The sequence below is a fragment of the Neovison vison genome, chromosome 2, assembly GCF_020171115.1.
Source record: "Neovison vison isolate M4711 chromosome 2, ASM_NN_V1, whole genome shotgun sequence".
In the NCBI taxonomy this organism is placed as follows: Eukaryota; Metazoa; Chordata; class Mammalia; order Carnivora; family Mustelidae; genus Neogale; species Neogale vison.
In genome coordinates, this window is record NC_058092.1 from 77,409,544 (window position 1) to 77,437,252 (window position 27,709).

Here is a 27,709-nt window from a genome sequence, read left to right on the forward strand (position 1 = left end):
AGTAGGTAACATTTACCTAGAGGCCCAACTCAGCCAGGCAATGTGAATTCCATTTGTGGAATGGAACTATGTCATTTATTCCTCCCGCCCACCACAGAGGTAGTTTCTATTGGTAGCTGCACCTTACGAGTGAGGAATACAGGACCTAGGAGTGCTTGGATGTAGTGCCAGAAAGACTAGGGTTCACCTGGCTTTAAATCCAGGTCATTCTGTTCCAGAGCCTGAGCCCTTAAGGGCATTGCTCTGTGCCACCTGTACCTTGCAGTCTTTTGACTTCTCTGCAAATCTCTCTTTGCTTAGGCCTCAAATCTTCCAAGGACAAATTGAAAGTCAAGCCTACTCTGCAAGTCTTAAACTGTTTGTCTTGTTTTTATCTCATCTTTGTTTTAAATTATTTGTCTCATTTTTTATCATAGCCATCAACCAGGTCTGACTAATGAGAAAGCAAATTGTTTTCAACGCAGCAGCTTATAAATCAACACCTTATGATACCTCAAATCTGCATTGATTTTCTGAATCACCTCCACGCCACCAGTCTCCTGCTTCAAAAATATTTTTTAAGACCGATCTTGGGAAAAAAAGTAAAATGGGGGTTGGAGGATCATTTTCACAAGCTTTTTGATGACCATGTTGTTTGAGGACTACATCAGCTATTTGAAATGGAAATCAATTTCTGGGTGAGAGAGAGACGTGGCGGCTATAATTTCCTCCCCTGTCATTTATTCTTAGAGTGTTTCAGTGAAGAGTTAAATCAGGGGGCACTGGATGGGTGCACACATTTGTCTCTTACCCCGAGATATTTCAGGTGAAAGGGCAACACTGAATTAAGCATTTAGTGTATTCAAAACCTGTGACCCGGAGCTGGTGCCTGAAAGCATCATTGATAATAGGGTTGGAAGCACATTATACTTTCCTGGTACTTATCTCATCTTGCCTCGGACAATCTTCTCCAGGAGTCATAATTATCCCACTAGGAAAACTGTCCCATTGTCTGCTAGTCTTTGCTGGCAGGAAGTTTTTCTTGCTCTCTCCGACTGTATCCTTTCTCAGCAGGGCCCATTATTTCTCATTTAATTAGTAGCACTTGATATAAATAGCCCTTTCTCTTCATTTATGTTGTTTTCGTGTAAATAATTACACAGCACTATGTTCCCTCTCCCTATAGGCACTAGTTTTGCGGGCTGAGACACAGGATTGCAAACCACAGGCTTCAGGATATCTTTTAAGCATGACTTCACCTTTTTCAGACGAACAAGGTAAGCACAAATACCTTTGTACTGATGGTGGACCTTCAGGAACATGGGAAATTAGACCCTTTCCTCTAAGAAGGGATACAGATGGCAACTGGCTGGCAGGCCAAACTACCCAAAGATACAACTATGGCTGTGTCTAATGGAATGTCTGCTGGGGCCCAGGCACTAAGTGCTAAGGGTACAGTGGTGGATAAGCCAGCTGCAGGCCTTCCCCTCACAGGGCCTACATTCTAGACTGTTGAGGTGAATGGATCTGAGACAATGAAACAGTAGGGGGAGACAGAGCTGTCAAACATTTATGTGCATACAGATTTACAGGGGCTTTGTTAAAAGACGGATTCTAGAGGTGCCTGGGGAGCTTGTTTGGTTAGTGTCTGACTTTTGATTTTGGTTCGCATCATGCTCTGGGGTCCTGGGATCAAGCCCCATATTGGGCTCTGCTTTCAGCATTCAGTCTGCTTGAGATTCCCTCTCTCCCTCATTCTCTGCCCCCCCCCCAATTTGTGCTCTCTATCTCTCTCTAAAATAAATAAATAAAATCTTAAAAAAAAAAAAGATTCTGATTCAGTACATCTGGGTGGGGCCTGAGAGCCTGCATCTCTAACAAACTCCCAGGTGACGCTGACATTGCTAACCCCAAAACAAGATTTTGAGTAGCAAAAAGTCTAGTCTCATCTCTACTATCAAGAGAACTTTTGGCACTTGGACAACTTCCCTAAAAAAGTCTTATCTTCTAGCAAACGGTGCTCTAAGATCAATTCCACTAAGTTGTTGTGAAGTGAAATAAGTGTAAGAGCATTTGGAAAAATTTTAAGTGCTTTATAAATGAATAGTATCATAAGGAAATAATATTCTTGTACTCAATGCCTTTTTGAACAGTGAGATTAACCAAAAGCTGATGTGACATTGTTTTGAATAGTAATTACTTCCATGTCTCTTAAACTGGGCTTCCAAAGCCCGTATCTTTAATTTTAAGACCAAAGGAGTTGAGCTTCCAAGTTAAGATGCCATCAGTAAAGAAAGGCTTCCGTTTTTTAAGGCACCAGGACATCCTGACTTCCCTGTGAGATGTTAGTAGCACCAGGTACCACCATAAAACAGTCTTTGGATGGGACTTGAGCTTTTTGATATTTTTACTAAAAAAGAATAGGACATCTAATTGGCTGGGAAATACTGAAATTGGGGGTACTTTTAAATAACTTTTCGAGCCATGGGTGTCATTAAAGGCAAGGGTTTGGCTTTGTAACTTATTAGCTATGTAACCTAGTGAAGTTTACATAAGTTACAAAAACTCACTAATCCTAAGTTTCCTCGACTGTAAAATGGGCATAATAATGGTATCTAATTAAGGATGCTATGAGAACCACCCACCTGGGTGGTTCAGTGGGTTAAGCCTCTGCCTTCGGCTCAGGTCATGATCCCAGTGTCCTGAGATTGATCCCAGGGTCTTGAGATCAAGCTCTGCATCAGGCTCTCTGCTCAGCAGGGAGCCTGCTTCCCTTCCTCTCTGCCTGCCTCTCTGCCTGCTTGTGATCTCTATCTGTCAAATAAATAAATAAATAATCTTAAAAAAATAAAGGATGCTATGAGAATAAAATAAGTTAATGTATTAACGTCTTCAGGTCCTTAGCAAGCCAGTATCATTGTCTATTTCTCCTTACCAATATTTGGAAGAAATAAATGTGGCCTTGGTCTAAGTCGCCTGGGATCTTACACACATTCTGGTTCTTCCTTTGGTCAAGAGCTTTGTGCTGGGTCCATGTCACTGTCTTCTGTGGGCTCCCATTCACACTGTGTGCTGAGCTCCAGGAGAGCCAGGGCTATTTTAAACCTCAGTCTTAGAGAAACTGGTCTGGTTGATAGTGAAGATTACTTTCAACATTCAGAATCATAGTCTCCATACACCTGAAACTAATGTAATACTGTGTGTTAACGATACTGGAATTTAAAATATTAATTAATTGATTAATCAATTTAATCAGTATTTTGACCTCACCAAAAAAACACACAAAATCATACTCTCCATACAAAAAAATGGTACAAAGAGGAAAAAGGGCAAAAGTGGTCTACTGCATCCACTGGGCTTTACTACATACTGGGGACTGGGGTAACACTATATGAACATTACCTGTGCCATTAGCTCCACTTTCCAAATGAGGAACTGATGTTCAATGTTGTTAAGTAACTTGTTCAAAAACCACAGCCACTATGTGAACTCAGCCATCTAACTCGGCGGTCTGTGGTTTAAAAACATTTTCATATACCTTAGCTCATATGATGCCTGCTCGGGTAGGACAGTGAATCCTCACCCTGCTCCTGGCACCATTCAGGGGGCCAAGGTTTTTTTTTCCAATTTATTTATTTTCAGAAAAACATTATTCATTATTTTTTCACCACACCCAGTGCTCCATGCAAGCCGTGCCCTCTATAATACCCACCACCTAGTACCCCAACCTCCCACCCCCCCGCCACTTCAAACCCCTCAGATTGTTTTTCAGAGTCCATAGTCTCTCATGGTTCACGTCAGGGGGCCAAGCTTTGTACCCAAAGTACATAAAAAGGATACTGAGGTCAAAGAGGCCCAGGAGGATCTTCTTCAGGGTCCACCAGCCAGCATGGAGGTGGGTCATTTGATCACCTAGCTTACTTGTTGTAGGTCAGATTCCCAGGAAATAGATTCTGAGATGTGTGCATAAGAGGTGGATGGTGCGCCCCGGGGGGGGGGGGTGCTCTCCAGAACAACATCTGTGAGAAAGAGTATTGGGATTAAGGACAAAGGCCTCAGCCAATCCCCCAGGGTGCTCTGATGTCAGGACTGCCTTCTGAATTATCCACCTTGAAAGAAGACCCTTAAATTCTCCTACTGACCTGTCATTGGATGCAGGATGCCTGGGGGTGGGGGTAGGGACATGACCTTGATGACCTGGGGAGAGTGACTCAGCTGAGCCCTCAGCCATCAAGAGCTGGAAGAATGGGTGTGTGGGGCTAAGGGGTGGGGAAGCAGTCTGGGAAGTGCTTGTTTCTTGGCCCCTCCTCCTTCCTGGCCTTCTCTCCCACACCAAGAGGTTAATGCTAGAGGTCTGAAATAGGTGGGTAATCTCCTGGGATGTGGCAAGCTGCATTCACGCCTTTTCCTGCCTGGTAAATTATGGGATGGAGATGGGAGCAGGGAAAATGGTACCCAGAATGCCCACATGGTTGCAGCAGCACACAAACTCATCTAATCCCAAAGCACCACACATTGGGCATTTTATCTGCATCCCTGGGATTTTCAGTTAAAAAAAAAATTTCCTGTATGTGAGAAATTAAAAATAAAAAAGGAACCAGAAAACAGTCTAAAAGCACATTACCAGGAAATTGTTTCTACTGTGTTTATGACTGTTCTTAATGTTTTATGAATATGCTAAAAAAATGCTCGGGCATATTTCCTTGGGCACTCTAGTTAATTACTTATTCCAAGTGCTTCTACTCCATTCCTTGCAAAATGTGTTGTGCATTAATTCTGATTATGTACAAAAACCCACCTGCAAGGAAAAACTCTGAATCAGTAATGCTGATAAAATGAGCAGCCCTCCTGGGGCTCCACTGAGAAAGAGGATACTGGACAGAATTAGAATCTTGTAGCTAAGGCTATTCATAATGTCATTAACATAAAGGCAATTAAATGAGTTTTTAACCTACAACCCTTTATTGTTATTAATGAACATTAGAAAAACACAGGAGATAAAATTGGTAATTATCTCTGTACCAAGCTATGCAATAATGTGTTTAAATATAAAAACAAAACAAATGATTATTGTTAGTATTTTCAGTAGCAGAAACCCCAGGAGCAGCTCCGTCATATTTAATCACATGGGCCCACACCAAGAGGGTTAATTAAAAGAGGGTTTTACCTTCTATGTGCCTGGTTATTCAGTTTAATATGGAATCAACAAATGTAAATGTAAATTTGCAAAATATCCTGAACAGTTGTTTCTGCCTGTGGGTTAACCACCTTTACAGAAACACTGACTGATTCCTTTTCCTTCAGGACAATGGTCTATGGCTCCATAACCAAGTTTTTTCTTTTCAAAAAAATTACCACATGATGCTTTCAAAGTCCACTCTGGGAACAAGTGTATAAATCCAGGCTCATTACCTAAGCTTACTGTTCAGTAAAAATTATTTAAACATTTGAAAAAGATACATAGATTTAAAAAGTAATGGTAAATGAGATTTTCATCACTCGGCTATATTCAAAGAGCCCCCAGTTTGATTTTTTTTCTTTCTTTCTTTATGCAAGCTGTTTAACACCTATAAATTAGCCATTCTAGACAGGACGTGTTTATGAGGACATAGTAGTTAATGTATGGTACAATACCCTGCATCTAATAATAGCTTCCCATTCATTAGTTTAGTTTATACATCCTACAATTCAAAAATGTTAGTTGTTCCAACCTGGTTTTGTTTCCAGAGCCCATTTTTAAGATGATGTATGCCTCTAATCTACCATTATAATGGATTTTAGGGCAAAGAATACTGTACAACGGTGACCCTTGGAAACAGCTTCTGAACAACTGCCCGATGACCAAGCTGGAGCTTTCTGTGCTCGCCTGGTGTTTCTCATACAACCAATTCTACAAGAGAAATCACTTTTGCATTTTTTTTTAAAAAAGGCATTTTATAAAATAAAATAACCATAGCAACAACCGCTTACATGTGTATATTACTTTACAGTTTACAAAACACTTTTGATAACTTCGGGAGATACTGAGATCAAAATTACAACAGTCTACATTTACTTTCATAGACTTAGTCTGTCTTACATATTTTATTATATACATAGAGTTTCTCTATCCACGAGCAAACCCTTTGGGGGTACAGGAAATTTAGCCACACACCAGAATCAGAATTCAGATAAGGGAAATAAGAAGGAGCAAGCTTTTTTCTTAAATGTTGATTATGCCGCCCAAAGCTGCTGGGGCTTAGACTTTAAGGCCAAGAACGAATCTCAGAAGATCAGCTACCCAATACAGAGCAGACAGAATCAGGTTATCCAGGAACAGCATCGAAGCGTTGTAAGGCAAACCCCTGGATTCTTGTCCAGGCTGCTTTTTGGAAGGAAGGAGGCCCTTGACAGACACAGTGGCAGACATTCCTGTCATTGGCCCCTCCCTTCTGCCCCAGCACTGTCGCTGTTCTAGGCAGAGCAAGGCTAGGACCCAGCCCCGGGACCAAGCACCACTCAGTGACAAGTCTCACACACAGGCCCACTGCCAGTGTCAGGTGAATCCATGGCTCAATGCTAGTCACCTTTTAAGTACCAGATAATCATTCTCATAAAAGGCTCTTTGTCTCCGATCTCATCTGGCCACTGTGCTGGGCTGGGATCAAGTCACGGCACAAGGCACCTCGCGCTTCTCTAAGGATCCAGGAAACTCAAGCTTGTAAGGCACAGACAGTGGGTCTATATTATACTTCTAGATTTTAGAGCAAGTAGTGACTTTGCCCTATAAACTGAGAAATGTTTCTTCTCACACACAGAACTATGGGATTGGGGCGGGGGCAGAAGGAGGGAGAGTAGGAGGGGAGAAGTATTCATTGAAACCATTTGCATTTTCAAGTTCCATTATTCCTGATCCCTCCGAACATGCTGCCCGGCTGGTGCCTCTGCCATGTGGCAGACGCAAGCTCAAGGTCAACCTCCGGCTGTTAGCCAAACAATTGGGAACCACAGCACTCTAAACTTCCCCCTTTCTTGTCACCTTCCCTGGCTATTAACCACCCCGAGGGCACCCTCAGGGGCCGCAAATTTTCTCCTGGCGCCTCCCCTGACTTGTGAAAGTTCTAGGGGCCTGTGAGGTGAATGATGAGCAAACACAGGGCCATATGCAGGGCCTTTGATGATCTGACATCAGACAGCCGAGAGAGCAGGGATGGTGGCTGGGCGGCTGCTGTATGGTTGACCCTTTGATTTGACTCATTCTGGCTGCCCTGCGTGGCTGCTGCCAGTGGGCCAGCCGGAGAGAAGGTGGCCAAGCAGCAGAACAATAGCGCAGCCTTTCACAGCTGGAAAATCATTTTTTAAAGACCTCCAGGAGACACCATTTGGTCCTGGCAGCTGACATTTGATCTGGGGAGTGCGGAGCAGATGATGCCGAAGGAGGCCTCTCCCAACCCAACCCACTCCACTCCCACTGTGGAACTGCTCTTTCCTTCACCTTCCTGCCCACGCCCAGGGGGAAAAAGCCTGGGGAAGTCTTTGTGCTAAATCTTCTGTATGCAAAGAGAGTGTCACCTGGGCTCCTCCAGCCCCCGCTCATTTTTCACTAAGCTCTCAGAGGGATAGATGATAAATACTATTTATAACACAGATTCCTGCAGGAAAGAATGGTGTCAACTTCACATTCCAGACACTCAGGGAAAAAGGAAAATTCTTTGCAAATGGTCCCATTTGGACAATTTTGATGGGCCACTTATCTATGCCCAGGAGAGTGATGCACAGTCACTTAAAGTGGCAGTCACTTTTTAAAAAAAAATACTAATTGCATACAGTTTGTCTGGAGTCTGTGCAGTTTGGTCTAAGTTTAAATGATTATGATTAAGAGTGACGAGTGCTATGCTTAGAGTGACCATGTGTTTTATCCCCCAAACTATGACAATTTTGAGACTGAAGCGGGGCTGATAATTAACTCCCCAAATAGATGTGAACTGGGACTGTTTTAGGTAAACTGGGATTGCTGAGCCTTTCTATTGTTTTCACCTTATCCTCGCCAATATCCTTTTCAGAGAAGAGACTATAAAAGTCATGGAGGTCAAATCTGCTTTCTAAGATGTCAGGGTTGGGGCAGCTGGGTGGCTCAGCTGGTTACACAGCTGACTCTTGATTTTGGCTCCGGTCATGAACTCAGGGTTGTGAGATCGAACCCCTTGTCAGGCTCTGTGCTGGGCGTGAAGCCTGCTTAAGATTCTCTCCCTCTCCTCCTGCCCTTCCTCCGCTCTAAAACTAATAATAAAAAATAAAACAAAATGTCATGATATTAGTTTGATCTGCTCTTTTTTTTTTTTTTAAGATTTCATTTATTTCTTTATTTGAGAGAGAAAGAGAGACAGAGAGAGCAAGTAGGGGAGACGGGAGCAGCAGAGGGAGAGGGAAAAGCATATTCCTCACTGAGCTCAGAGCCCAACACGGGGCTTGATCCCACCACTCTGAGATCAAGACCTGAGCCAAAATCAAGAGTTGGATGCTTAACCGAATGAGTCACCCAGGGTGCCCTGATTTGCTCATTCTTAAAAGTCTTAATTCTTGATCCACACATCTATTAAGTCTTGATCCACACATCTAATTACCATAAAGCAAAATGAGGACAAGGATAAAACCTCACATTGCTACATTTTGAAGAGAGTACTGGACTAGGAGTCAGGATACATGTTTTGAGTCCTCATTTAGCTGCTACTACTACTACTATTAACTACTACTACTGCTACTATCCTGTGTTAGTCTTTCTACCAAGAATTACCATTTATTGAGCACTTACTGTGTACCAGGTACTGTGTTATTAAGTAAGAGTCTAGGCAGAATCTATGGAGAGCCTAATAAGCCTCCATGAGACTAAGCAAGAGTCTACACCAGCACTAAGCTAAGCAACTTTTAGACACAATAATCCATGAGCTATTATCATCCTCGTCTTACAGAGGAGGAAGCCGAGGCTCTGAAAGTTCAGTAGTTCTGGCACAAAGTTCACACTCTGCCATGAGGAGCTTACTAGGAGCTGACTGGGATATACGCCCTCCTCTTTGTACTCCTCAGGGGCATTCGCTCAGTAGTTATTAAATAGTTACACGTGTACAATACAAAATTTTAGGACACCTGGGTGGCTCAGTTGGTTAAGTGTCTGCCTTCAGCTTAGGTTGTGATCCCAGGGTCCTGGGACTGAGCCCCGTGTCAGGGTCTCTGTTCAGTGGGGAGCCTGCTTCTCCCTCTGCCTCTGCTCCCCCTGCTTCTGCTCTCTCTCTGTCAAATATATAAATAAAATCTAAAAAATAATAATAACAAATAAATAGAATTTCATTCTGTGGCTTCACAGCCCCTGAAAATCTATAGAAGCATGGCCAATGATCAATAGTATAAGATGATGTAGGGCAAAATAACTGAGGCTTTGAACGGTCAAGATTCTGTGTCAGCTGGAATCATCTAAACCTAGGACTTCAAGAGCCAAGGGAACCACAAAGGCAGAGGAGGTCCTTGCCTGTGGCAGAACTCCGCTGGTATCTGCGGAATGGTCTGTCCATCTGATGCTCAAACCCACCTCAACATCCCTCTGCAGCCTCTGCCTGAGCATTTCCAGAGAAAGGCTGCTCACTCTTCACTAAGGGAGGTCATTTCCTTCTATAGCAGGATGGCTATTATGAATTATTTTCTTATGTTGAGCCCAAATTCCAAACCCCTGTAATTGCCACTCTTTGGGCTTTGATGTCACTCTTTAAGCCCCTACATATCGTTTTCTGTTCTAATGCTTTCAAATAGAGATGCTCCTCCCTTTACCAAGTTGTGACTTTCCACCTGTCCTTAAATCCATTGGTTTCCAAGTCCACAGTGACTAAGAAGGGTTTGTGCCTGCAGTCCTTGGAAGCAGTTTTACAAAACAGAGGTATGTATTGGTACTTCAAAGCTTTCCAACCAGTCAAACTCTTTCTCTGATGCTCTAGTTTTATTGGCTTCCTTTTTCATTTATAATCTAGCTTTATCTACACTAAATCATCTGTTGTTCATCTGTTGAGTCATAAAAGCTTCCTTTTCTGTTGATCTGGCAGGGTCATGGACACCCCTTAGCAGAAGTACAATAGTTGTACTTAACTAGTACAGGGTCTATACTCAGGGACTCTCAATGCATTTTTTTTTTAAGATTTTATTTATTTATTTGACAGACGGAGATCACAAGCAGGCAAAGAGGCAGGCAGAGAGAGAGGAGGAAGCAGGCTCCCTGCTGAGCAGAGAGCCCGATGCAGGGCTCGATCCCAGGACTCTGAGATCATGACCTGAGCCGAAGGCAGTGGCTTAACCCACTGAGCCACCCAGGCGCCCCTCTCAATGCATTTTGATGCTGTAGAGATTCAAACCTTCGACCTAAGAACCCTCTATGGCCTGTGACAAACCTTCAATGTCAATGTGCTCCCAATCTGAGGCTCCAAATTCTCAAACCAAATCTTTGGCTTTCACATCATAGTCTGGGGGAACCCACCTTTTTTCCTTTTGAAAGCTAGAATTATACTTGCTCATCTCCAGTAGTAGTTTCTTTAAAAATGCTTGATTTTAGGTTATTTTCCTTTCCCTTCTTTTACCAAGACTTGGATGAACATCCGAGTGTAAAGCTTTTCTTTATCCTCTACAACAATGAAAAAGGAGCAGAGGGAAATCAGATGCAGTCCAAAAGAAATTATAAGTAATTACTTAAAAATTAATAAGACTCAAGAGTTCCTGGGTGGCTCAGTTGTTAGGAGTCTGCCTTCAGCTCTGGTCATGATCCCTGGGTCCTGGGATTGAGCCCCACATTGGGTTCCCTGCTCAGAGGGAAGCCTGCTCTTGCCTCTCCCACTCCCCTTGCTTGCATTCCTGCTCTCACTGTCTCTCTGTCAAATAAATAAATAGAAGCTTAAAAAATAATTAACAAGTCTCATGTAGTAACATATTTCTGACTCTGCTGGATCTCCATTGTGTGAGATATATACATAATATTTATGTTTCAGAAAAATTCTGGATTGAAACAGAATTGGGTTGTGCACATGATCCACTTTCCACTGATTTCTTTTTTAAAGATTTATTATTTATTGGGGGGGGTGGAGAGAGAGTGCCCTCAAGTGGAGGGAGGGGCAGAGAGAGAGAGAGAGGAAGAGAGGGTCTTAAGCAGACTGCACTGAGCTCAGAGCTCGACAATCTCACAACCTGAGATCATGACCCTGAGATCAGACCTGAGCCAAAACCAAGAGTCAGATGTTTAACTGACAAGGCCCCCCAGACGTCCCTCTTCTGACCTCTCCGAGTACAAATCATTACCCTCATTTAAAAAAATATATATTTTATCTATTATTTATTTGACAGAGATCACAGGTAGGCAGAGAGGCAGGCAGGGAGAGAGGAGGAAGCAGGCTCCCTGCTGAGCAGAGAGCCTGATGTGGGGCTCGATCCCAGGACACCAGGATCATGACCCGAGCTGAAGGCAGAGGCTTTAACCCACTGAGCCACCCAAGCGCCCCTCATTACCCTCATTTTACAGGTGGAAAAACACAGACCAAAGAACCCTTGTCCTACAGCTCCCCAGTTTGTGTATCAGTATTCACATGTGGCTTGTTCATCATGATTTGATAAATACTGGATGAGTTTGAATAAAGTTAAGACAAATGATCAATGGGTATAGAATTCAGATTTTAGTAGATTTATCAGCAAGTGTTATTCTTACGTATGTGCCCTATATCACACACATTCACTCATGCCTCAGAACTCCCAGCTCTCACTTGGTGAATAGTTTCGGGATCATGTTCCAGGAAAAACATGGACAACTTTGGCTGTGCTTTTGATGAAATGCCTTTCCATGTAAAATTCTGGAATGTTGAAGGACTAGGTGTCCATCAGCTAGAGATGTATTCTACATAGACTGTTCTCTCATTTTGGTTCTTTGAATCTTTTTTTAAAATTATTTTTTTGGACAGAGAAAGAGGAGGGGGATTAGAGGAATAGAGAATCTCAAGCAGACTCCCCACTGAGCGCAGAGCCTGACATGCTTTACAGTCAGTGGACCCTGAGATCATGATCTGAACTGAAACCAAAAGTTGGATGCTCAACCAACTGAGCCACACAGGCACTCCCGGTCCCTTGAATCTTGATTTAAACTCCTCTCATAAGAATACCATGCAAGGTCTGGGAGGTGTTACCTTGCATAGTAATGGTGAGGAAATCTATCTTCAGCCGGACTTTGTCTTTGTCAAAATGCCCAATGTGTGTGTGTGTGTGTGTGTGTGTGTGTGTCGGGGACCGCCTCCGGCCAGGAAAATCCCCGCCATTACAAGATGGCACTTGGCTCACTGCCAGCAAAATATGCTGCAAGTAAACAGAACATTCTGGTGAAGCCCGCCTAAAGGAGGACATAGTCATTGGCTGTTTCAAATTTAATCAGCATAGTAACAGGACTCTCATTGGCTCTCCCCATTGCTTGGCCCCTTATTGGTCACCCTGCTCGCTGATTGGTCATGTAAACGTATATAAGTGTGTAGACCTGCGGAAATAAAGAGAGAGAAGATACATCTGAACCGGGGCTTCTTGTCGTCCTTGCGGGTCGAGGGCGACATGTGTGTGCGCGTGCGCGCAAACGCACACGCACGCGCATGTCTGAGCTCATTCCTACAGATACACACATAGAAGCACCTACCCAAATATACTTGAAAGATAATCTTGAGCACCTACCATGTGCCGGCCCACTGCTAACTTCTGTCAATTCAAATTAATATAAAATATTGTAAAAATTCACGGTGTAGTAGGAGAGGCAGACAAGCAAGTACTATACAAAAATAGGAACAGCCTGTTTGAGAGACAAGTGTGCATGAAAGACAGGAGAAAGTCCCAGAGAAGGCTTTATTTGAGCTGGGTCCTTAAGAATGAATAGAAATTGGCTGGTGAGTGAGAGAAAGGAGTAGTCTAGGCAGGGAAGAGCCCACCCAAAGCTGTGAAAGGGTGTGACACTGCAGGGAACTGAGCAGTTTAATGCAGTGTAGACTAATCTACACAGCATGCAGGGAGTGGAAGTGGGAGCAAACATGGATGGGTGTTGAACATCTTGTCAGAGTCTGTACTTTATCCTGTAGGTGTGTGAGAAGCTGATGCAAATCAAACAGATGGTTATGTAAGTTCCTAAGGTATTTAGGAAAGGCGTATAAAGAAAGTATTACATATATTTTTAAAGTTATGCTGTAGTGTTCGCTGTGTACCTTGGGTTCTCTCAACCTCACACTACTGGCACTGGGGGCCAGATGATCTTTGTCCTGTGCAATTGCAGGGTGTTTAGCCCATCCCAGGCCTGTGTCTCTTAGATGCCAGAGGCACCTGCCCCCCAGGTGTGACAACCACAAATGCCTCTAGACGTTGCCAAATGTCTCCTGAGGGCAAACCTGCCCCAGCTGAGCACCAGTGATGTGCCTTTTGTGGTAGGTACTATGCCAGGAAATTCTTCCAGAGACAAAGTGAAAGTACAGAGTGAGTCAGAGGGGGAAAAAAAGAAAAGAAAAAGAAAAAGAAAAAAGCAGTTTAACATAATCTGCAGCAGCTGGAGAAGTCTGCTCTTCCAGATCACTTTAAAGAACTCAAAAATTGTTTTCTACCAAGTAGTCTCTATTTCCCAGGTACTTTCAGCCCTCTGACTATGTAATTAAGTGGTCTTATTCCTGGCCATCACCCTGGGGTGATGCACGGGGGACCAGTGCATCCACTCTGAAAAGCATCCTTCAGCCAACTGCGTTAGGTAAGGAAATGTGCTATATTCTAACACCCGCAAGAGGAAAACTGGTTGTCATGGGTGATTTTTACATGGGAACTATGCCAAGGCCAAACACTTTTTCAGGAAAATAACTCCAGTGACTGAGGAGCATGTGTGATGGAAGCAGAAGAGATGAGGGGTCAGGCCCAGAGAGCCCAATAAGGAAACCATACCTATACTCTAGGGAGAAAGTAGTGGAGACACCTCTGATGTAGGAACTGTAAGAATGAGAAGGATGGGGCCCCTCAGGGGACAGGATTCCAAAATAGAATCGACAGGATTGGTTGGTTAGACAGAAATGAGAAGTTAGAAACTAAGGAAGATCTACGTTTCTGGCCTTAGACAGTGGTTCCACTCAAGCATTATTTACCATCAGTAATACAGAAAGACCAGATGCAGTGTGATCCTTTTGCCTAAAAAATAATTTGCTTATCATTTTAAGAGTAGCTATTATTGGGGAGGGCATGTGCTATGGTGAGTGCTGTGAAGTGTGTAAACCTGGCAATTCACAGACCTGTACCCCTGGGGATAAAAATATATTATATGTTTATAAAAAATTTAAAAAAAGAATAGCTATTATAGTTACAACTAATTTATAAATTTGGAGCCATTATAATCACTATTCATTCTTATTGACATCGTAATATCCCATATTAATTCCTTTAGGAAAAGAATGAGTATATGCATGTCTTGCCCTTGCTCTGATTCAAATTGAAGAGAGAAGACACACATCTATAAAAAGATCAAATTATGGAACAAAACAAGCCTATTCACGGATGGTTCAAATAAATGTGAAGTGCATTTCTGGCAACGAGTTCTGTGAGCTCAGAAAAGAGCAAGAGCAAAAACACATCTGGGGCTTAATCAGATGGAGGTGGACCTGACATACAAGTTAAGATCGGAAGAGTATATGTATGTTCTACCCTTTAGAACAGCAGTTCTCAAAATAGGTCTGGGGAACTCTGGGGAAATCCTAGACCATTTCGGGGGGAGTCTATGAGGCCAAATCTATTCTCATAACAATATCAAGACTTTATTTACCTTTTCCTCTCTCATTCTCTCACACATTTACAGAGAGCTTTTCAGGGGATACAATGACATGTGATGACATCACTACTCTGACAGTGAAGGTAATATGCCCTGTGTACTACTGAGTCTTTAAATTATCTGTTTTAATTTCAAGTACGGCAAATATCAATCTCTATATAAGCCACATAAACAAAAGCTCCTTGGAGCACAAAAATTATTTTATGTGTACTTAAATAAGAAAGTCTTAAAAAAGAAAGTCTGGGAACGGCTGCCTTAGTCTACTAAAAGGCATGTTTGACCTTGACCAACCTAAGCTGCAACATGTCACCTCAGTGACCCACAATGCCTTGTTCTAGGCCTTTTCATACTTTTGGCTCAGAATCTGCTCTGTTGACGGTAATTTAGCTTCTCTATAGAGCTGAAGTCATGGTTCTATCTCCAACTTTTTGTTACTGATCAAAAATGATTTTGCTCAACTCAATCTTAATGTCTCCTTAGTATGAGTTGGTGCCATAGACTTCAAGACCTCAATCAGAAACACAGTTTCTGATCCTTTAAAATTCTGATCCTTCCACATCCTTTAAAATTCTGATCCTTCCACATCCTTTAAAATTCTACATACATACTTACAATATACAAGACAAAACCTTTCTTTCTTTTCTTTCTTTCTCTATCTCTTTCTCTCCCTTCCTTCCTTTCAAGTAGGTTCCACATCTAGCATGGAGCCTAACATGGGACTTGAACTTATGGCCCTGAGATGAAGACCTGAGCTGAGATCAAGAGTCAGACTCTTAACCAATTGAGCCATCTAGCTAGCCCATGAGACAAATCTTTTTGAAAAATGTAACTTTCCTCAAACCTACCCCCCCTTCCATCCCAGCTAATGCTCATGTAATTGTCTAGAATTTTAGTTTCAACTTGTTTTAAGCAGAAAAATATTAGTGGTATTATGGTTATACTATTATACTACTGGTTTGAATTTGTGAGAATCTAAGGATTTTAAATTTCCAGTGTCCTTGGGGCATTTGGCTGGCTCAGTCAGTTGAGCATGTGACTGTTGATTCTGGGATTGTGAGTTCAAGCCCCATGTTGGGTGTAGAGATTACTTAAAAATAAAATCTAAAAACAAACAAATAAAAAAATAAATTTCCAGAGTCCTTGTCTGTCTGAAAACACCATTATTTCATCCTTACTTTTGAATAATAATTTGGCTGGACATAGCAAATGGTACATTTCTGGTTATACACTTGGGTAATGGGCAAAGTGATTTTTGTTCTGTTCATAAGCAAGCAAAGAGTTTTTAAGTTCCTGCTTCATGTGGGGAGTGTTGGGTCCCAGATCCCAGTTGCTATTAAGACTCTAGACTTGGTGGCCTTATCTACTCTTGGCTCACCATGGGCTGTGCAGTTTTAGTCCTTGCTAACCACTGAGTTTTCCTTCCCATTTCTAATCCACAAAAACTTTCCTGTTTTATTTCAGGCTATAGAGTTGCATATATATTTAATATTTTACCTATCATTCCTATGCACTTGGAGAAGAGTGATGTTTCTGCATTTGTTTGAACCACCATCAGACCTAGAGCTCTGAGCCTATATCCTCATAATGGAGCTGAGGGATCTATTTGCCAAGGTCCAGAAAAACTAAATCTTTTTGACGTACCAAGCAGGTATAAAATGCAAAGCACCAAATTAGATTTTGTTAAAGATCCTAAATTAGAATTGAGCAATGCTGTACTTGGATTGGTTAGTACAAATTAAACAGAACTATTTCATTCAAGTTTACGGTCATGTAGGTTAATTAAAAATTTCTCCTTAGAAATATAGCCCCCAAGACTCTATGTAATTTAAATAGATTCTACATTCATGCAGAGTGAGAATGGCAGTTTCAATATTTAATTCTTGCTTCGTAAACTTTGAAGCTAAAAACATATCCTCCCCAAGTTGTGAATACTCTTTATGTTGGATACAACTCACTAAAGGAAACTTGGAGTTGCTAGGTAACTTGGTGCCTGTGGAAGGCTTCTGATAAAATGTATTTAAATTTGATTTCCTAAAGCAGATGGGTAAACTGAAGGGGAAAATAAATTCAAATGATCTGATATTGGTTTTTCATGCTAAAACTAAAATCCTTTTGCAGTCAAGGCTCATACAGATATTTTTAACTGGGCAGGTTTAAGGTGGCCTTTCTTTTTCTTTTTCTTTTTGTAAGATTTTATTTATTTATCTGACAGACAGAGATCACAAGTAGGCAGAGAGATACAGGGGGAAGCAGACTACCTGCTGAGCAGAGAACCCGATGCGGGGGCTCAATCCCAGGACCCTGAGATCATGACCTGAGCTGAAGGCAGAGGCTTAATCCACTGAGCCACCCAGGCACACATAAGGTGGCCTTTCTCAGAGAGCATCGCGTCTCATTTTTTGTGATATGAAGCCATCCAAACTTTATGAGCTGAATTTCCTCCCAGAAACTGAGGAAGATCCATGAAGAATGAACAGCACATGGAGAAGGAAAGATCTTTGAATAGGTGTGCTTTTCTTTCCTCTTCACTGGGTGCAACCTTTCTGGTAAAGTTAAAGCACATCACTGGGGTGGTCTTCTCTTAACTTTTCCATATCTATTTTTTTTTTTTACTCAGGTCTTAACAATAAAAACAAATAGTCAAAGTGGGATTCAATTGCTGGGTAGTGAATCAGCCAAGCCAGAATCCCTTAGTCTTCGATGGTTAGTCCAGGAGCTCTCAGAAATAAGAAGAAACTGAATTTATACAGGGAATGTATATAATGTAACTATGAGCATCACCCAATAAGTGACTTGCTACTACCTGAGCTTACATAGGTTGAGAATGAATAGAAGCTCCCCGTTAATTTCTCAAGGTTTTTTGTATGAGCTCATAAGTATTGGAGGCAAGTGGTGTTTGGGCAGTCGTGATACATTTCAGGAATTCTCCAGAAATTAAGGAGACACTTCAGTCACCCTGTAACTCACAAGAGTCACTTTATCACTCATTCCTCTTTAACCTTTTAGGGTTGGTGAATTTGCACAAAAATAATTCAAATGCAATCTAGTAGTTAATTTATCCATTCTGGTTACTAAAGATACCCACATTCTGGACATGAAGCCCAGGAAATGTGTCATCACCTCTCTGACAACATGCATAAAAAACATAGATGAAATAAGAAAAGGAAAGTGATTCTCAGAACCCAGCATGTGTCTCTTGTTACTGCATTGTGAGAATTTTCACCATGAGAATAAAAAAAGGGCACTCTGGGAGGAGGAGACAGCAATGGGCGGGAGGTGTAAACAAGAATGGCACGTTGCAGAACAGCCCCTAAGGGACGTGGCTCACACTAAGTGGCTACTGCCTGGCAGGCACTGTACTAGGTTCTCCACCTGTGTCATTTCACTTAATTATCACAGAAAACCTACCCAGAAGACATGATTTTTTTCCATTTTATAGGTGATAAAACTGAGGCCCCAAGGGGCCGAGTGACTTAAAAGAGGTCTCACAGCTCATGAATGGCAGAGCCAGATTCAGAAACAGGTCTGCCTGCTTTGAAAGCCCATGTCACTTCCTCCGGAGACTCAGGACCCTGGGGAGGGAGTAGGATAATAGACACTCTCATATACTGCTAATAGGAGTGTAAATTGGTTCCACTTTTTAGAGAGAAATTTAACAATGTCTGTCAAAATGTTAAGTGTACGCAACCATCAGATTCAGCAACATTGTCTTCTGGGAATTTATCCTAGAGATGCACTTTCACAATTACACAATGATGTACATCTAGGGGTGTTCATACTGGCATGGTTTGTAATAGAGGAAAACTGAAAGCATCCTAGGTATCCCTTAACAGGAGACTGGTTATGGTAAGGACCACACTATCAAATACACTGCACTCATTAAAAAGAAAAAGGTAAATCTATGTGGATATATGAAAAGATAGTCTTGATATTGCTCAATAAAAAAGAAAGCTGCATAAGAGCATCGATCTGTGAGGGTGGATGGCGGGAGTACGGTCCTTTTGGAAGCATGCACCATTTGCGATTATCAGTGGTAATCTAGGGAGCGGTGAACCTGAGGGTGGTTCTTGGTAAAGTGGAGAGGGAAACTTTTACTTTCACTTTGTAGCATTCTAATATGATTTTTTTTATAATAAGCAAGAATTACTTTCATAATAGAAAAAAAATTTACAAAGGCCCTTTGTGAACTTAGAAAATAATGGAAGGTTTTTACAACACAAAAATGAAGTGGGTCAGGATCTGTTGGAGAATAAAGGGAAGGCAGATGATGATTAGGGAGCTAATGATTGCCAAAGGTCATTTATGTCTTCATGCTAATTGCCAACACAGATTTACAAAGAACTTCAGCACTGGAGGGAGTGCACCTTGAAGGCAGAGGACCAAAAAAGAAACTCTTCATGGTATTTTGGATATCTTGTCAAACCAACCTTGAAATGCTCTCATAGTCTCTCAACCCCATTCAGTGCCTGGAATCTTCAACATATTGTTCTATTCATACACAACACAATTGGTATAAAGGGGGCCTGGTAGGCAGCTCAGGTAGGAAGAGAAGTCCTTTTCCCCCCAAAAAACTTGGCTGCTGCAAACCATACTATTCTCAGGATGGATGGGGGTCATGAGTGGCAGCTGTAGCCCTTTGTGCATGGAAATATTCTTCCTCTGATGTGGAGGCAGATTGCATTTGCCTGATTAATCCAGCTGTACACTAGAGAAATGAGAAAAGGCCCAAGCAACCCATATGTGCTAAAGGAGCTGAGCTGATCAACAAGGGTTTTTTGCCACTGCTTTTTCTGATAATGTCAGCATGGCCAGTATTATTCCATTGGTTTTCTTCACTCTTAGGCTAAATGAAATTTATGCCGAGTGAATTCCTCTGAGATGTTTCAGACATTTCAGGGCACTTTTTGCAGAACTCATGACTGAATACTTGTTCTGAACTTTTGGCACAGAAATATGTTTTTCAGTTTTCTCCTAACTGCTCGATGCTTCCTATTCTTCTAATTTTGTTTCAGTTAGGTTTCCTTAGGCTGTTAAAGCCATCATTTGCACTTTTCCTAATAATAACAATGATAGCTAATATTTATTGGGGCTTATTAAGAGCCATGTCCATTTAAAGTATTTTATATAAATTAATAAGTTTAATCCTCATTACAAACCTATGAAGTAGGTACTGTTACTACCTCCATTTAACAGATGAAGAAAGCATAGATTAAGAGGTCAAGGAACTTGCTCAAGCAATAGAGCTAGGATTCAAAGCAGCTCAGTCTCTCCAAAGCATGTTTATTTAACTATATGCTATATTACATCACAATGAAGGTAACTATCTGTCTTGTAGGAGACAGTAGAACAGAAAATCTATCTGAACAAAGATAATTCTTATGTTCTCAACAGTCTGGGTATCTCTTCCCTGTTTTTCTCTCCTCTCCAGAGAATTCTCAATTCATCCTCCTTAACATGGAGAGGGACTCTACCCAGAATCCTCAGCTTCACCATCAACCATGCCTCAAGGCTCTAGCTCCTTTCCTGCCAACTCAAGCCCACATCGATGTCTTCCTCTGATGACAATGTTTGCCTTTGTTGGCAGTACCATACGATTAGCACATATTTTAAAAATATCCTATTATCTAATTATCTAAAATACATAATTTAACACGTTCTTCCGATCATGCCTTTCTCCCCAGGCTTTAAGGGTATATCAGACACTTCTTGGACTTCATCTCACATCCTCTCAGCCCACCTTCTATTCCAACTTCTACTGCAACAACAAGCTGTGCTCAGGAATAACCCGACAGGGGTCTTGTCTCAGGTGGATCATAAATTTATTATACTCTCTAGCCTGAGCTTCTCTGATAACCTAAGTGGATATCTGCAGGAATCTGCTTAGCACTCACACATAAGCATTCAGAGGGATTAACATCCTTTGAAGAAACCCTTGACTAATAAGGATGGAAACTGGTAGTAGAGCTGCTCTCTTCTGCCCTTGTGTAGACAATTATGAGACACATTCTGGATGGCCAACAGTGCTGATAAGATTAATAATGCCCATTTTTATAGCTTTCTCTATAAGGACAACTGGGGAAGAGGTATATGGATGGACTTAGGAGGAAAAATGTAATGAGTGAAGATTATTGATTCTCATATAAATATCCACGAGCATCATTCATAGTGAATCAATAGAACATCAACAACCAAGTAGAGAGGATGACCTGTTTTCTGGATGTCAGTGAGCTTCTCTCCATGCCTGCTTCAGTACTGCGCAATGGGTTCATATTCATAATGACAGAGATAGAGATGAAGTGAGGGCACAACAGCATCAACTCTCTTTCACTAAGACTAATATAGTCCCTGCCATGGTTGAATATCCATCCATTAAGGAGACTAGTCAATTAATCGGTAGCAAGCTGATTACATCAGACCCAATGCCATTACTGGAATTGGCATCTCCTTTGGATATGTTTGCCTCCCTTAACCATATTGTTGCTGCCAACACTACTATCTGAGGATTTATATAATGTCTTCTTTGCCAGTATGGGATCCCACACAACAATGCCTCAGACTAAGGGACCTATCTGATAGTAAAAGAGAATATGATAATGGGCACATGTCTATGAGACTGATTGGTCTTGCACTGTACTTGATCATCCAGAGACAGCCAGCAGTAGAATAATGGAAGGGCCTATTAAAGCTGCATTTAAGGTGCTAGCTTTAGCATAATACCATATAAGGTTAGACTGCAACCTCCAGCATGCAGTATATAAAGAACCAACAGTGCTGATTCTCTATAGCTAGAATATATAGGTCCAAGAATCAATGGGTAGAAATCAGATGTTCTTTTCACTATCATTCTCAATTATCCACTTGTGAAATCTTATTAAGGAAAATTGACCCAATTACTAGGAGAAACTAGGTTTCCTACTACACAATGCAGGTAATAGGACAGAAAAGAATATTATCTAGGACCCAGGGATTCAAGCCATCTTGAATTTTGTATGGTGAAAACTCCATACCTGATAACTGGAACTGGAACTGCAGCCACCTCAGTCCATAAGGGTTAAAGCAACTCGGGCCTCTTGGGGATGCAGATCTAAGTCGCCCCATCTAGAAAGTAACCGAGACCAGCTGAAGTGTTGACAATAAGTAAGGGAAATCTAGAATGAGTAGAAGATGAATATGATAAATATCAATTACAGTCTTGGGACCAGTAGTAGCAGTGGGGATTGGATATCATTACATTAACCTTCCATTCCCCCAACCTTTTTTTTTTTTTTTTTTTTTTAAAGTAAGCTCAATGCTCAACATGGGGCCTGAACTCACAATCCTGAAATCAAGAGTTGCATGCTCCACCAACTGAGCCAGCCTGGTGTGCCCACATTAGCCTTCCTCTATCAAGTCTTGAATGCTCTGTGAAGAAAAAGGTAGCACAATAGGGGATAGAGAATAGCAGGGTGGGGTGATTATTTTAAAAAGAGTGGTCAGGGAAGCTGTCTCCGATTATGTGACATTTGAACAGAAACTTAAATAAAGTAGAAGAGCAAACCATAGGGGTACATGGGGAAGAACATTCCAGAAAGAGATGTTAGCAAGTCCAGAGTATCTGAAGCAGGAGGGTTTGAGGAGGCTGGTATAGCTAAGGGGGAGTGAACAAAGAGAGAATAGTAAGAGATGTGCTCTGGAAGCCCAGACCATGAAGGGCACTTAAGTGAAGACTTTGGATTTTATTCTGTGTAAAATAGGGAGCCATCAAGCACATTTTGAAAAGATGCTAGTGCTCTGTGAATTGGCTGTAGGGGGACAAGGAAAAGAAATGATAAGGACTATTGCAGTAGGGTGTTTAGGATCTCATTTAAGATGGGTTTTAAGATGGATCTCATTTAAGATGGAGTTGCCAAACATTGGGTTTTGGATAAGATTGGTGTTACTTTTCTTCAGGGCTGGCTTTAAACTACTCCTAAGCAAAAAACAAAACAAAACAAAACTCTTCTACTTCTTATAAATCTTTTATAATGCATAACACAGCCCAATGGGACTAGTAGTAAAGGCTCAGAAAATGCCTATTATTTTGTGATTAAAACATCTATTTGGTCTTTGCTAAGAACTCATAGAAATAATGTCTCTCCATTGAAAAACATAAGTGACATGTAGTTCCCAAGATCTGGTCTATAATTTTAACATAAATCGCCTGAACTCATGACAGAAATCATGCTCCTCGCCACACACAGATCTTCTCTTTGAAGTCTCCTAACAGCCCTGGAAGGTGGGGTTACTCTGTGCAAGTTTACAGACGAAAAAACAGACACTTGGTGGGGGGTGTTGAGTATGTTGCCCCAGATCATTAGGGAGTAAGGGACAGAGCTCTGGACTTGAATCATGGGCTGATTCTAGAGCCTATCCTCAACAATGACAACTCTGAACTACTCACCATAGAGAACTTTGGGAAGCTCCCACGTTCTTGGGTGGCTTAATCTTATTTTTATAATCTTTCAGATTCTTCTGATTATGCAAAATAGCTAACATTAACAGGAAGAGCTGATTTTTAAAAGTTTCATTTGCCTGGAAGAAAATAATTAGGCCGGTGATTCTATTTGTTTGTTGAGATCCCCTAAGTTAGAATGATTCTCTTGCTTTTGGAAATCATTTGCTACAATGACAAGAGTGGGTGGGCATTTCATTCCAGCTCCTTTTATGGTGTCTGTTTCAGTTATCCTGCAGTGTGACTTTTTTCTCAGAAAGCCATAGTACTGCCTTATTTCTACTTAAAAAAAAAAAAAATCATTAGTGTAGTTGCATTGCAGAAGAAGGGAAAAAAACAGATGTGTGATCTGCCCATGAAACAGAGTAGTTGCCCCACACGAGCTCAGCCTTTTTCATGTGCTAGCTGTGAGCCTGTCCTCATGCTGGGGTGGAGAAGCTCATTACTGCTCAGAGTAACCAAGAAATCAGGGCTGGGAAAAGGGAAGAGGGAGACCAAAGGCCCAGAGTGCTCCCACCAAATTGGATCCTGGAAAGTATGACATGGGGGCATCTACTACAGTCGCTCAGCAGCCACTTGCTTTTCATGACGAAACAGGAGGAATAAAGGAGGTCATTCTAACGGACTAGAGCATTGCCCAGTATTTGCAAGTGGGTATAAGGGTGGTCACATGGGATAATGGGTGCAAAGAGTAGCAGATACTCATTTGTCCAGCCTGTAAATACCCAGTTTTGATGTTTTGTCGAATCTGCATCTCTCGCAGAAGGATAATGAAGTGCCTGCAACTCAGAAGATCTTCCAAGGCTTAGACACGGCACTCCTTCTCACTCTTCCTTGCCACTTCTATCTTCTTGGCTGCCCTCACACTTTCGTTGGTGAACTTCTGCCACTGGACTCGCCATACCCTGTCTAAATGGCATTTTAGCATGGATGTCCCCAGGTGCCTAGCCGCCTTGCCTAGATTAACGTGTGAGTGGCATATGGCGCAAATGGCCTGTCGTTCAGTCCCAGAATCAGTTTAAAATATCTTCCAGGCTGCTGAATTCTTTGGCATGATGCCTGTGGCCCCGGTGTTTGAGGAAGGACAGCAAAATCGTCTGAAAATTATGTAGAGTGAATTTTCTTGTGTGAGAGCCAGAATCTCACTTCCTGCCTTTCTCCATTTCTCTCTCTCTCTCTCTCTTTCCCCTGGTATCTAAAGAAATAAGCATACATTCTTATATGGGGTGCCTAGGACAAAAAATAATTCAGAGAAAAAATTTTTAATATGTGCCATTTCCCTTTTGGGCCCCAAATCTTGTTCTTCCTCCATAAAGAGAAGTACCTAGCTTGTGCTTTTTAAACACTGTTACATTTGGTCCTCTTTTAAAAAGCCCTCTGTGGAGGTATTAGATCCATTTCGCAGACAAGAAAACTGAGGCTGAGACAGATTTTTTTTTTTTAATGTTGCCAAAAACGTATTACATGGAAGTGGCAGAATAACAGTTCAGACCAGGTCTGTTTACCTCACAGTCCAAATTCTTTCCACTCTGAGTCCACATATAGGTCTGAACTGATATTGTGCCTGCATCCGAGCATCTCTCGGGAGGGGGAGATTTTGAACTGCATTGAACTGCAGTTCAATGGGCAGAGCTCACAGTGGTCAGCGTCTCCATTGGTGCTGTCAGCAAGAGCTCCAGGATTCTTCTCTACAATCTCCTCATCATGCTCTTCTCTCAGTGTGTTTAATGGTGGGTCATTGTTACGGTTTAGTTGCCTGATGGGTTTGTCACTCCTAAATCCAAGTGACGAAGCAGGTCCTGCTGTCCTTGGGATTATCCCCTCTTGATGAGTGATGACCTCAGGACTGGAGACAGCTGACCTGCAGGCAGAGAGAGGGGGATGTCAAAGGTGCCTCCAGCTCAATTTGGACTGATGAACCGGAATAATTCTGGCAGCAGGGCTCATGGAATTGGCCTCAACCAGCAATCTCTCTCAATTTTTTGTGTTTGAGTGGAGTGTTTAGGCAATTTTTCACTTACACCCTCTCTTTTCTATTACAGGTATTTGAAAAATACTATCACCTGTATTAGTTGTTACCACGGTACCAAACAATTATCACGGAACAGAACTGCATTTGCTGGCTACTCTTTCCTGCCTGTCTGCTCAGCTTTGCAAGAATCTTTCACATAAAATGCCTCTCAGTTCGTTATTCTGTCATCAAAATGCTATACCTGCTTCAAGGCCCTGTTCAATCATCTCCTTCAAGAAACCTCCTCCAAATCTGTCTATCCAAATAAATTATGGAATAATTATTATTACTCCAAATTCCTTACAATGATCATAATAATGGTACTTTAAAGCTGTCTAGTTGTCTGGTTGTTTTCTTGAATAAGTAATATCATTGGCCCAACATTTAAATGTGTACATTGTACAAATACTCAAAGTGAAAAAAGTAAGTTCTCAGTTTCTGAGCCTTTTAGAGATATTTTAATCTATACATGTGCTTTTTCAGAAATCCATCAATAATATAGGAGGATAATTGTTAAGCTATGTTAGAGTTAGGTAAGAGATACTATGCTAAGTAAGCACTTTATGTGAAATATTTCATTGAGTCCCCCCCACAACTTTATGACAAGGACTCATATTATGCATATTTACGAATGAGGGAAGGGAGGCTCAGAAAAGTTAAGTAACTAGCTGCTGATCACAGTTATAACATGGCAGAATTGGAGTTTGACGTTAAGCTGTCTAGCTGCAGAGCCAAGTGCTTCACCACCATGCTACAGGCCTCAAAACCACCCTCTCGCCCTCTCATATATCTATATCTGGTTTTCCAGCTGCATTAAAGGACATTTAGGAGGAAAGGAAGCTGTGTAGTACAGCTAATGGAAAGTGTGCTTGGGAAGCAAATTCTTTTTTTTTTTTTTAGAGAGAAAGAGAGAATCTTTTTTTTTTAAGATTTTTTAAAAATTTATTTGTTTGACAGACAGAGATCACAAGTAGGCAGAGAGGCAGGCAGAGAGAGAGAGAGAGAGAGAGAGAGAGAGGAGGAAGCAGGCTCCCTGCTAAGCAGAGAGCCTGATGTGGGACTCGATCCCAGGACTCTGAGATCTTGACCTGAGCTGAAGGCAGAAGCTTAACCCACTGAGCCACCTAGGCACCCCAGGAAGCAAATTCTGACCATGAGACTTACTAGCTGTGTGGCCACAGTAAGTTTTCAAAATTCTTTGAATCACTGTTTTGTTATCAGTAAAGTGGGAAAATGCTACCTACCCCCAGAGAGAGACAAAAGTGTGGTGAGGAATAAAGGGGAGCAGAGGGGGAATAAAGAATGGCACGTAAGAGACATTCAGAAATGGTAGGTACTTTATCAAGAGCCATGTCTTTTTTAAAGATCCATTTGCTGGCTTCCACTGTCCTGTGCAGAGCTGGGAGGAAACGCCCACATCATGTGTGGCATAATACATCATAACACAGATCTAGCCTTTTGGATGGCAGGAAAATACCAAAAGCCGTCCCTGAAAGTAAATGCAAGGTGAGAGGCTCTTGTACCTAATGCCAATGGGACGTTTGTTGGCTGTTCAAAGAAATGTATGGAGTAGTACGGAAGACTGGCCTAGAGGTTATATGCATTATAAACCTGCTCTGAGGTTAGTAAGAAGAAATGGAGTGACTAAGACAAGAAAGACAGGAAATACTCAGGGACTTAGCCTGGAGCCCTCTTTCCCTAGACAACCCCATGGTAACACCTTTAGTTCCTTCCAGCCCCCAACTCCGCTTTATTTTCAATTTTTTCCCACACTTTTCACCATGTATCATATAATTATCCTGTTTATTGCATTTGTTTCTCACTGTCTGACTCCTCCAGAATATAAGCTCCTGAGGGCGGGGTCTTTGCTTTCTTTGCTGCTGTATCCTAAACACTCACAACAGTGCCTGGTACCAGTAAGTTTCTGTTGGAGGAATATGTTTTCCAGATAAGGAAACTGAGGTTCAGTGACTTCGCTTGGATAAGTTTGTTAGTTAATAACAGAGTCAAGACTAGAACTCCATTTTTCTGCCTCCATTCCAGCTTTCTACTAAATCATTCTCCAGGATAGAGGAGTAGATGTCGAGGATTAAGGAATGATTCGGCTGTTGAGAAATCCAGACAAGACTGGAAATGAATGCATATAGACAAAATAACTGAACCGTAAAAGTGACAGCAGGAAAAAAAATCATAGATGTGGGTGGTTGTGTTGATTTTTTTCAGAATTTTGTTTAAGTACCTGAGACTCTGCTGTCAGTTTATCTAGTGAAATAAGATTCATGATCAATGTGTAGAGACGGAAATTTCAGACCTCATTATACACAAACTGAAGATTATTCCTTTGCTGTCACTGCAGCATTTGACACGCCAGTGAAAACAAAAGGAAATCTGTCTCAGACGCCCCTTTTAGCTTTGACAGATGTGG

General features: G+C 41.7%; 1 protein-coding gene across 1 annotated transcript in view; it reads right to left on the reverse strand.

The window, feature by feature from the left end:
* Window positions 1-24,699: 24,699 nt before the first annotated feature.
* LOC122899148 overlaps window positions 24,700-27,709 on the reverse strand; it is a 69,950-nt gene continuing 66,940 nt past the window's right edge. Inside the window, exon 4 of the mRNA XM_044236777.1 lies at window positions 24,700-25,134. Coding sequence (XP_044092712.1) covers window positions 24,780-25,134 — 355 coding nt within the window. The 3' untranslated portion in view covers window positions 24,700-24,779. The remainder of the gene's footprint in view (window positions 25,135-27,709) is intronic.